At 41.5% G+C, this 12,629-nt stretch overlaps 1 protein-coding gene across 1 annotated transcript; it reads left to right on the forward strand.

Moving 5' to 3' along the window:
• The first annotated feature begins 514 nt into the window (after positions 1–514).
• On the forward strand, positions 515–2,644 carry LOC106659454 (ankyrin-1-like). Its single transcript, XM_014382026.1, has one exon. The coding sequence runs from the start codon at positions 515–517 to the stop codon at positions 2,642–2,644; it is 2,130 nt and encodes a 709-aa protein (XP_014237512.1).
• Positions 2,645–12,629: the final 9,985 nt, after the last annotated feature.

Genomic DNA, 12,629 nt, shown 5'->3' on the forward strand with positions numbered 1-12,629 from the left:
ACGAGCCCTTTTTAGTTCGCCTTTTAGAAATTTTTTTGCAAATTTGCAAACTGTTTCAAAACGTTTAAATGGTAAATAATAAAACACTTTTTTCACATTTCATATATGTTGATAATCCAAGTAGTTAAATTCGGTCAGAAAAGCGCGTTAAGTTAGCCGTGTGCTATTGTTGTTATTGCCTACCTATATTATGTTATTCGAACGAGCTACTTCTACTATTTTGGATCGATGATTTTAAATAGATACCGATATCAACGAATTATTCTCGTTCTAAGCTCGGGCCTACTCGTATCTCCTATATATCTCGAGTTCACTCTTCCATATATATTTTTTTAATAATCTCTATATATCTGTCGTATATAGAGTAAGTGAATAGTTGCAGTATTAGTGAACAGTTGGAAATATCGCATCGACCGCAGCAAGTGCGGTTTTCGTGACAAAAAAAAAAAAAAAACAATCTTAAATTATTAGCGACTGCGCGAGTTGTGCTCGAGTGGGGAAAAAAACGATAAAAATGACAGCTCAAGATTGGAGTAGCTTGATGAGCATTGCCAGTCGAGCGAGCGAAGAGGAAAAACGCCGATTGCTCCTTGATGGCATATATCGTATCGTCGAAAATTGGCAGGGCCCATTACCGGATCTCTTGGAGATCTTTCGACCCGAAAAAATCGAGCGTCTTCTCTCGTACGCCGTAACGGACCGAGAGGGCGACGAGAAGGCAAGAATACGATTCATCAAGTTCGTGGTTGACACCGGATACAGAGACCAGCCCAAAATTGGCACAGACGGCCGGTACGCGTTGCATCGCACCACACCGATACATCTCGTTTCGCGCGCCCAAGTCCGCGACTCGCCCGGCATCGTTCACTCGCTGTTTGAAATCTACGACAGATTCGACTTGAACTACATCGACGAAACGGGATTCACGCATTTGCACGCGGCTGGCTCTATCCCCGATGGACAGCGGCTCGTCGCAAGATTTCTCGAACACGGGCAGAATCCTAATGTCGTCCTAATTCCAGGTCATTCGCTGCTACGATCGGCCGTGCAAAACGACTGGCAGTTGGCTGCGGAGCTACTGAAAAGAGGCGCAAGTCCGACTTGGCGCGATGCCGATGGATCCACTGCTCTGCACGCTATTTGCCGGGATGGTCGCGTGAATCACTTGCTGCAGTTATTCTTCGAGATCGTCGACGAGCACAGAGAGCCGGTGCAGGTCGATGTCCGTGACAGCTTCGGTAACACACCCCTGCACTTGGCCATGCTTCACGGCAACAAGAGGGCAACCGAGATACTGCTGGCAAGAGGCGCCGAGCCGAATTTGGCCAACAAGAAAGGATGGACACCTCTGCACTTGATTTACCGGAGAGTCGAAAAAGATGAGTCGATAGAGTCGTTTTTCAAGGTCAACGAGGAAAATCGTCAAACGGTTCAGGTCGATGTTCGCGACAGGAAGGGTAACACACCGCTGCACTTGACTCTGGAGAACAGCAACGCGTGGGCGTCCGAGATACTGCTGACAAGAGGCGCCGACGTGAATTCGGTCAACGAAAAGGGATCGACACCTCTGCACATTATGTGTCAGAAAACCGAAGCCGACTTATTGGTGAAAAACTTCTTCGCTATCAACGCCAGATTAAATAATCCGGTGCGGGTCAATGTCCGTGACAGCTTCGGTAACACACCGCTGCACTTGGCCATGCTCCACGGCCACAAGAAGGCAACCGAGTCGCTGCTGCGCGCGGGCGCCGATCCGAATCTGGCCAACGACAAAGGAGAGACTCCGCTGCACGTTATTTGCCGGAGAGCCGACGGCTGCGACATAGTCGAGGTGTTCTTCAAGGTCGTCCGCGAGCTGCGCGGAAAGCCGCAGGTGCAAGTCGATGCGCGCGACTGCTACGGTAACACGGCGCTGCACTTGGCCGTGCGTCACAGGAGCACGATGAAGTTCTCGATACTGCTGGTGAACGGCGCCGATCCTAATTTGGCCGATAACGTCGGATGTACCGCTCTGCACCTCGTTTGCCACTCATTGAGACCCTACGGTTCGATGAGTCGATTCTTCGAGATCGTCGACCAAATGCAACGGCAGGTCCGGCTCGATGCCCAGGACAACGCGGGCTGGACGCCGCTGCACGTGGCTGTGCATTCGCGCTGCAAGGGCAAGTTTCAAACGCTGCTGGAGAGAGGCGCCGATCCGAACGTGGCCAATCGGGATGGACAGACCGCTCTGCACTTTCTCGGTAGTAGAATCCACGACGATTTCATGTGGCGTTTCTTCGGTATCGTCGGCGACACGCGGCGGCCGGTGCTGATCGATGCTCGGGACACGAGGGGCCGGACTCCGCTGCTCGTGGCTTTGTTCGCCAAAAACACGAGGGCGGCCAAGAGACTTCTGTCGGTGGGCGCCAATCCGAATCTGGCCGACGCGGATGGATGGACTCCTCTGCACGTCATCTGCATCGAATGCAATTGGTTTTTGGACGCGTTCTTCCGAATCAACGCGGAGAGACAGCAACCGGTGGAGATCGATGCCAAGACCAACGAGGGTAGAACGCCGTTGAACTTGTTGAGGAATCGCAAGCCCTTTAACTACGAGCAAGTGTCGCGATATTTGGAGCAACTGGGCGCCGAGCTTGACTGACGATGAAAGATCGCGACCGCTGATCTGTGAATCAGCGACGATTAGCCTATCCGCCATATTTTTTGGTGATTAGTGTTATTCAAGGTCGCATATTTTCCATATCGCTCGAATAAATGAAAAATTGTTTTTCTTTCAATTAAATTTCGTCGGAAAATGTTTTTTTCCCACTCTAACCTAAAATACGCAACTTTGCCGCTAATTTTAGGCTCTCGTAGGAAAAAATAGTATCTCAAACTGGTGCAGATATGGTTTTTTAACAAAACTCGTTACAGCACTCGCCTTCGGCTCGTGCTATAATCCCTCGTTTTGCTAAAAAACCATGTGCACCCGTTGAGAAATATACTATTTTCTCCCTATTTTTATCGTGACCTTTGCAATCTTTGCAATTTTTAATTTCGAAGTAGAATGACCTCTACAGTAGGGCTGTGCGAGTACTCGAAAAAACTCGACTCGTCGAGTTCGAGTGTTTTCCTCGAGTTCGAGTCGAGTACTCGATTTTTTGAGTACTCGAGTTTTTTCGGGTACTCGCGTTTTTATCGAGTACTCGAGTTTTTTCGGGTACTCAAGTTTTTTCGAGTAATCGAGTTTTTTCGAGTAATCGAGTTTTTTCGAATACTCGCAATATATTCAAGTTTTAAGTGAATAAATGATGAATTAACAGTCTCTAGACCCCTCCTTTTGTGTGTACGTGATTGTAAGTGTGATGAAGTGCGGTACAATTAAATTATTTTCTTCTTCCAATCCAATCCGCTGCGAATATCAAACTTATAAGCATGTACACACAAAGAGAGTTGGTCTAGAGACTGTTGATTCACTATTTACACTGAGAAAAAAATTTCATTGAAACAATCACGAAGTGATTGATTCAAAGAAATATCATTTCATATTTCATATTTCACAAAATGAATGAAATGATTAAATAAAATTAATAAAATTATGATTACTTCGATGAAATATTTGATTGGCAGACATACCGAGTAAATATTTCACTAAATTGACGAAATGCTTCATTGTTGAGATTACTTGATCTATCAAGTTGATGAAACTAGTTTCATTCAAAATATTGTTATGAAATATTTTATCAAAACAACAAAATATTTCGTTGGTATATGCCAATTAAATATTTCACTAAATTGACGAAATGCTTCATTGTTAGGATTACTTGATCTATCAAGTTGATGAACCTAGTTTCATTCAAAATATTGTTACTAAATATTTCATTGATTTAATAATCCGTAATAAAAATGAGTCTAATGTTTTGCGGCTAGAGGGCATTTTGTAACTATTTTCTCGTTTCCGCAAGTGACGAAATATCTTTTAGACTGGTATATAATGAAGGTTCATCTTTGAATATAAAGTAAATAAGCGAGCGACCCCTAAGTAGCGTTAGTGTCGCGTTATCGTTTACAAGCGTGTAAATGCGTTAGGTTTATAGAATATATGTAAAATAGTGTGAAAAAATTGAAAAAATTATGTATGAAAAATAAAATAATTTCTGTGAACCTAAGATAAATTAATGACTGTTAACTGATATCAGTGTGAAAGAGTTCAAAGAAGTCAAAACCAAAACACAAAAATATATTTTATATTCTATTTAAATAGAAAATAAAATCAAAAAATTATTTTGTTAAAATTTTCGAAATATTTTATCAAAACAAAAAATTTTTTAATTGATTTTACAAAAAATATCATTGCTAGAATTAAATTGTGTTATAATTAATTAAATTATTTTGACAATTCAACTAAATATTTAGTTAACTCGATTATATATCGTGTATTATTATTCAAATTAATAGTTTGTTTCTATTAAATATTTTGTAAATTTTAATAGAATATTTCATAGAATCAATGAAATTAATCAATTGATTGCCCGCGATGAAATAATTTCGTTGAAACAATGAAGCCTTGGTTGATCGGGCCAAATATTTTTCTCAGTGTAATAGCGCGTAATTCTTTCTCTGTAATATTTCACCATGTCCAAATTAACATAGAACGTTGATTTAAGTTGGCTACATTGTTCAGATAGTTCAGGTTGTCAAAATAGAAAATGTAGTCCTTTTTTTCACAGTATCTCACCAAATGTAGTTAGTATAAAATTGCTATAACTACCCTCAAACATACAAACATACAAACATAAAAATTAAAAATCCGAATTTCACACATTCAGAAAAGTTATACGCGTAAGACTAGGAATTTTTTAAATAAAATATGCGGACGAAGTCCACGGATTATTCTGGAATTTAGTTATGTCATATAGTACACGAAAAAAAAGTGTCGAAGCCGATATTTTAGATTACGATATCGCTCGTAGCCTTCATAATCCGCAAGAACGTTTTTTTTTTCTATTTTTACCGATTTTGAAGCTATGACTTGTTTTTGACAAAACAAACCCCCTGAAATTTTTTCAGTTTTATCGAAAGAAGTAACGGAGGACCTAACGAAGCCTTAAAAAATATGAAAAAAATTTTTCTCATTTTTTTCATCGAAGCTCATAACATTGAATTTTTCAGATTTTTTCATAGAGGGTGTCTAGCATTTAGAACTTAAAAACGCTATTTTTAACATAAATAGCTTGTAACAGCCGGAAATATGACTAAAAAAATATTATAAAATATTTTCTGAGTTCCTTTTCAAAAATTTAAAACTTTTTTGTTCTTTGCATTTTTTCGATTAAAGCCGTCCTTTTCGGCCTAGAGCAAAAAGTAGTTAAAAAAACCAGCTTTCAGGTCCCTCAATGTCTTCAGAATGATCTTCGATCTTTGTATTTTAGCGATTAATCAAAATAATATCGATCCGAAGTACACGCATATACTGCACGCCGATCGACGATCGTCGTCGAGTTCAAAACGTTTATTCATTTTACGTTTACGTGCCCCGCGATCATAATAATATGGCTTAAAAGTCGCGCGAGATTCTTTACGCGTGAATGAAGATACATCGAGAGACTGTCGGAAACGAGGTGAACCTATATGTATTCGCGGGTATCCGTTCTTGTAGTACTTCGCACCGTATGTTTGCGCGTCGCGATCGAATGAACGACTGAATGAGATATCTTGTTTGTTTTGCGCTTCCCCGCGTGCGTTGGTCAGGTCGATCGACCACCCATTCCTCTTTTCTTTTTTTTTTCTTCTTGTTTCTGCCCGGTGCTTATGTCTTTGCAACGCCAAAAAGACGATTTAAGAACTTTTACGAAAAAAATCAATAAAGTCCATTTTTTTCGATGAAAACGAAGTCGTAGGGCAAAACTGACCACGGCATTCGATTCTTTAGACAAAGATACGTAAGATAATGTTTAGCCTAGATGGATTTACTTCTCAAAGCGAAATTTGTAATTTATTTTACGGATGAGAGATTTATTTTTGGACCGCTTTTTTAAATCTTTTAACAGTGGTTCCTGGTATGATCGGTCTACTTTACAGAAATAATTCAATTGTCTTTTCCATGCCGAGTCTTTGAAAGAGAAAATTAATCGAATCTGCGGATACCAAAAGTCAAGTGAAATCGACTCGTGCAATCGCCGATATCAATTCCGTTGAAAATCGAAAATAAGTTCCCGATCGAGCTTGAAAAGTAATTCGAGCTTCGATGCAGACACGAGCAAGAATCTCGAATAACGTCTCTCGAGTTCGGCTCTCTTTCTCAAATGGAATATTAACGTAAGACATAATGTAACAATCGAAGCCTGCTTGCGATCGCGATACAACCGATTTCAAAGAGGGAAAATGAAAAAAAATAAAGAAAATCGAGGAGCGCATTCGTATCCAATCGAGAAAGTGTCCGCGTGTGCACCACAAGCATGCCTATTATACACATATATATGTGCACTCGTAACTCGGTTGGCGAAGCTATACTTGGCGCGCGGCGCGAGCTTTTTCGCGGAAAGTCGTACAGGCTGCACCGCGACGCAAAATTCAATGGCCTGTGTTACGCCCGTATATATTCCTATACGTATTCTCGAGCTGTGTGCTGTAAAATCGTTATTACCCGTATATGTATAAGTAAAAATATTTTCGCTTACTTACTTACTCACTTACTTACTTACTTGGCGCGTATGTGCGCTCGATACATAATGTACATCGTATCGATGCGTGCGCGTCCACTGAACTCGTGTTGCACCAACGCACAAATAAACGCGTCTCCTGTACGAGCCCGAGCCAAGAGCCCGATGAATGAACGTTTTTATGAAGATTAATTAGAAATGATAAATCAAGCGCGGAATGACCGCCCGGACGAGCCGAGTCAAAATTTATACGATCGTCATCTGCCGCCTCGTATATAATGTGAGCCGAGAGAAGTCGAGGCATCGTTTCTTCGTGCGTACACATAAATCCGTACTTACGCTCGTGTCGCATCGTGCGTATATACTTTGTAGCGATAATCCCCCGAGCTCGTGGTGAACATTGCGTGGCTCAAATACTTGCTCATATTCATATATAGGCGTATTATGGGCGCTCGACGCTCGAACACGTAATAATCACGACTGGATCGATGGAATATTTTCTTCGCTCGCTATACTTACTCACTCGGAGACTCGTCTCGAAGTTTTTCTATGCATTACTAGAACCTTGCGCCTTTTGTATCAAGTCGAGCTTTCGAGCAAACACACGACGAGTTGTACACACACGAGCCGACGTGAACGCAAACGATTCATATCGGAGCTCCCGTTGCTTTATTTTCATGCGCAACGCGTTTCTTCTCTCTTCCTCTTTCTTATCCTTCATCATTATTATTATTTTACTTTTTTTTATCGCCAGCCGAGTCCCGCATGGCGCGAGCATATATATAACGTCGTTTTACAGCCACGAGGCAAATTTCGCTCTTGCTCTAGTCGTGAAACTTGGGAATGTTAAGTTTCATTTGTAATTGATTTCATTAAGGCGCTTCCCGAGTGTCATGATTGCACGATATAGGCCGAGATAAATTTAAGCTAGAGAGTGCGTGTTTATTGGCCGAGTAGGCTGGCTTGGCCTTTCTGAGAACGTTGACCGCGAGGGTTTTTTTTTTTTTCTTATTGCCTTAGCCTCTTCTTCACGAGCTAACGGATGAATTATCGAGATAGACACTTCGCTCGCATACCATAAAGCTCGCGAGTGAGCTTGGAGCCTCGATATTTTCGCTTTAAATATCAAAAGAATTGTTACTTTCCGGATCGAAGTGTTTTTTCGACTTTTTTAAAACAATTCTTAGAGCGTCGAAAGTGACTAACTCGAACGTGTCGGAAAGCTACGACGTGCTTTTCAGGCGAGATTTCAGAAGATGGTTTATTCGAACACTCATTCGAATGAGTTGATCTCCGAGTCAGTAGCTTATAGACAATATGGCTTTCATTTTGAGACGTACGTACGTACAATGGCAATGCCCCCTATTTCTGAATTTGCCAATTATTTATTCGCGTCAAAGGCAATTCTAAGAAAGGTACACGATTCTTGGTCATTAGANTCTCGCTATATCCGACCTCGTTATAAACGGCCTCCACTGTATTTTGAATGTGCACCGCGATTTCGAATGCACGCACGAGAATACGTCGCACGGAACGTTTCACAATACGTAAAGCATACCCGCCTCGTGTTTCGACGTGCTCGCCTTAAAACTTAACGCTCGCCCCCCTTTCACGTCGCCGCATCTTGTTTTGTAGTGAGAATATTTCTCCGTGTACTCTACAGAGTAGAGATCAAAACATACATCAAAAATATAATTACGAGATAAAAATCGCAGACAAAAATTGGCATGCTCACATGAATTTTTTATCGAAATTTTTAACATTGCGTTAACGAGGTATACGATATATAACGCGTTCGAATGTCCCTTTTAATTCGCGGCAAAAAACACGGGGGAGTATATACGTAAAAATACACGACCGGGAGCTAACGCGAGGCGCGTTTGCGCGATTAACTCATTAACGATAATTCGCGGACGTTTTTCAACTCGGCCGCGCGTAGCGGAATATATATACAGCCCGTAATGAGTGCGCGGCCCGTCTCGCTCTCGCGCGGGAGCGATTCAAGGAATGATCTCAACTCGCCGCGAAATTATGAAACTTGTGTAACATTTTTATTAAGCGTCGCTGCGAAATATGTATAAGACTTTGCGCGAACCTTGTACTTGAAATTTCGTATAAATAGCGTTATAAAAGGTATGCTATTAAGGATTAGAAAGGTTCGCGTCTGCGGGGGCTTTTCTTTCTTCCATTATAACTGGTTCACGTATAGTATACAGCAAGCACGTAATTAAACAATTATGATATATTTATGGGCCCGCGGGATGGTTGTGGCAATTTTCGTTTTCACAAGGGCTGACGCAATGTGTTGGTATATATCCGCGTTGTGTTCGTATTCGGAGCTACTTCAGCTATCCTCGCGTCAAATGCATCACACGAGTGCGCGAGGGTGTACGTAACGTACTTGGGCGAGACAAACGAAGGATTTGCACGAGCTGGGACGTTTTTTTTATTTGTATTTTGACTTCGTGTACCGAAGCTTCGTTCGCCAAGAATCCTTGATTTAATGGTCTTCACGACGAATCCTTAATTAAATTCAAGTACACCGCGCGTACATAAATTTACTCGTTCGATGAAAAAAAAATTTTCCGACTTATTGGATTCGTTGACGGACGCAGCTGCTGCCCCTTTCGTATAATATGCGCGCCACGAGTCAAAGAAGTACGTATATACATGCTCGTGTGCACGCGTTATAATTTACGAGGAAGACGACACGAAACGAAGTGAAATGGCTATTTCGAAATTTGCCCCGGCCGCTGCAATAAAATCGGATAAATTATTGTCTTATACGAAGTACCGCGCGAGGTTAACATTATAATAACACGAGCTTCTCGCGAGCCGCGTACACTGCACGACGCGCTGGCAATCAACATTCGAGTTTCGATCTATCGACCTTTGTTTTTGTAGATGTATACCTTTACAATTTTCAACACAGAGATGCTGATACAATTTGATAATAAAAAAAAGTAACTATGATGTTCGTATGCGTGTAAGTTCACGCGAGGAAGTTGATATTACCGAGAAATTGAAAAGCACGCGTCTAGGTATAAAATGAAGCCTTTCCTGTAGCTTTTATACGTGTATCGGGGATCAACTCGCACGATAATTGGCACGATTATCGTGCGATGTAGTTAAAATCGGGAAAAGGTAAAACAATTTCATCCTCGTTACCACTTGAAAACGCGAACTAATAAGGCACAACTTTAGACCCGTATGTGGGTCTCTCTTTCCTTTGGTCTATATGAAATTCGAGACAAGCACATGCATCAGCTACCCGATGAGTGTTCTCGACTCTCGTGCTTTTTTTCTGAGTTTTATTCGGCTCATGGGTTGTGTTTTGGGCTTGTTTTTGGGGTATCTACCATTGTCTCACGGCGATATATTCTTTCGCGCATATGATCGTGCGTATGAGAGATATACATGTGACTTTTTCTCAAGAGATTGTTGAACTTTTGCTTGTGCAATAAAAATACTTTTATACGTTAGCACTGTGCTAAGTTCACGTTTGGAGCCCCTTTGCCGAGATTCAAGTTGTTCATAATAGCGTCGCTATACGCGAATAACGATCAGCTTCGGTCACGGCAAAGTGTGCCTCGAACTGAAACTTGAGCCACGCAATGCCATAAAAATTATTTAAAAAAAAATAATAAATGTAAAATTTTATACGCTTGCGCTGTGAAGAAAAGACAAAAGAAGAAGGATTTCTCCTTCAAACTTTATCTGCAAATTATTTCCTTCCAGGTCCTGCAATGATTTTAATCGAGACTCGAACCTCGATTTGAACCACTCCACTGATGACAGAGGCGTGTGCTTTAGACCGCATGGCCATCAGATGGACCCTACTCGATCTAATATTTCTGTGACTTTTCTAAAGTACACTTTCTTTTAGTGTCGCTCGGCTAGCAGCTTCTCAGGCGCCTCCTAAACTCATCGCGGCAATTGTGCTACTTAACACGCTGTAGCATCGTGGTAAGCTCCATAACTCGAACTTCTTTGACCTTTACAAGAGGTTTAACAATTCCATTTTTCGTTGCAGACCGTCGAATGTTATTTCCACCTCGAGCCCGCTAGTAACGAAATTAGTCAATTGCATTGTAATAATGACAAGGCTACCGATATCTTTGCGACGATAATCATTATTTTATCACTCTTTTGTCGATCATTTAAACTTTTTTCACTCGCCCCATAATTACTCATCCTTTTTTATTTTTTGGCCGTTCGACTCGATTGAGAATCGGTCGCATTATATGGATGAGTCATGTACGTTCGTCGCAGGCACGAATTTCTCGTCGAAGTACGTGTATCGATGCGTGCGCCCACGACGAAATGTTTTTTTTTTACAAAAATTTCGGTTATCAAACGATGTTGTATTACTTTACTGTAGATGTTATAATCTGCATATAGTATGGAATAATAGGAGCGCAGTACAAATGTACGATCTATATTATACACGTGTCTACGCGCGAGGATACACGCGCGGAAATCGGTTGCAGATCAATGAGCTTCGTTTATACAGACGAGTAACGTTCAAACTCCTGAATAAAAGCACGCGCGTCCGCATATTAGTATCCAACACGAGTTTAATAATATATATCGGCGTTGCAGCGCGCGGAGAGAAGAACGACGAAACGATAATATTAACCTCGCGCATCGTCACGGGGCACAGCGGTCTACATTATATAGCTTTGTGTGCCCTCGTGCGCTGCCTTCCATCTCTCTCATCTGGTCCGGCAACAACCTCTGTCTCTATATCGCAACACCCGCGCGCGCGAATCTCGTGCTGCAGTTCGGGGATATGTATGTATGTACACTGGCGGAGGAGCTGTGTATACGCAATATCGTATACTGTATATATGTATGCACCTCGGCTCTTTGTACGAGTGCATGCGATACCTCGCGAGCTTCTACCTCGTCATTCTCTCTCTCTCTCTCTCTCTCTCTCTTTCTATACTCCTTCTCGCTCCGCGCGGAGTCTCGAGTTTTTATGTGCGCTGTGTATATGGGCTATATCGCGTCAACTGTTCCCCCCCTTGGAACAGAGTTGTAATTTGATTTTTCATATTTTATTCTGCTTCCCAAGGGTGAATACGAAAAAATGATTGAAACATGATTTTTTATGTAAAATCTGATGTCAAAAATCATATTCATAAACTCCAAGTACCATAATTCCCAAAAATCAGCAAAAAATGGCAAAAATAAACATGTTAGTATCCAGCGATATGGCCAATATTGTAATATGTTCATCGACTGATTCATACTTCATAGCTCCTTAATCCTAAATTTTGGTCATCGCCAGACAAATAGACTTCATTATTGAGCTTCATATGTGTCAATAAAACATGGTTTTTCTCTAGATTTCCTTTATTCTTGACACATACGAAGCTCAATAATGAAGTCTGTTTATTTGGCGATGACCAAAATTTATCAGAAGTTGTATTTGGATTTAAAGAAGAAAATATTACAATATTGGCCATATCGCTGGACACGAACATGTTTATTTTTGCCCATGAAGCTGATTTTTGGAAATTAAGGTACTTGGAGTTTATGAATATGATTTTTGACATCCAATTTAAATTCCTCATAAAGCTTAACATAAAAAATCATGTTTCAATCATTTTTTATTCATTCTTGGAAAGCAGAATAAAATATGAAAAATCAAATTAGAACTCTGATCCAAGGGAGGGGACAGTTGACGCGATATAGCCCATATATACGTGAGTGCGGCGGTTAGCAGCAGCTCCTCCGGCTGCCATGCCTCTTATACGTGCTATAAGAGTGGTATATGTACGGACGCCTCAGTTGGGGTCTCGAAGCCGACGCCGCTGCCGCCGCCGCCGCGCGAGTCGCGAGTCACAAGACAGCGAGAGAGAGAGAACACACAAACTCTTATATACACCGACACAGACACAGAGCCACGAGTGAACGGTGCACATACGGTGCAGTACGTATAGAGTGCACCTCTGTATCGTATATACTATATACACGCTA

This window comes from Trichogramma pretiosum, unplaced genomic scaffold, assembly GCF_000599845.2.
Source record: "Trichogramma pretiosum strain Unisexual culture from Peru unplaced genomic scaffold, Tpre_2.0 scaffold74, whole genome shotgun sequence".
Classification (NCBI taxonomy): domain Eukaryota; kingdom Metazoa; phylum Arthropoda; class Insecta; order Hymenoptera; family Trichogrammatidae; genus Trichogramma; species Trichogramma pretiosum.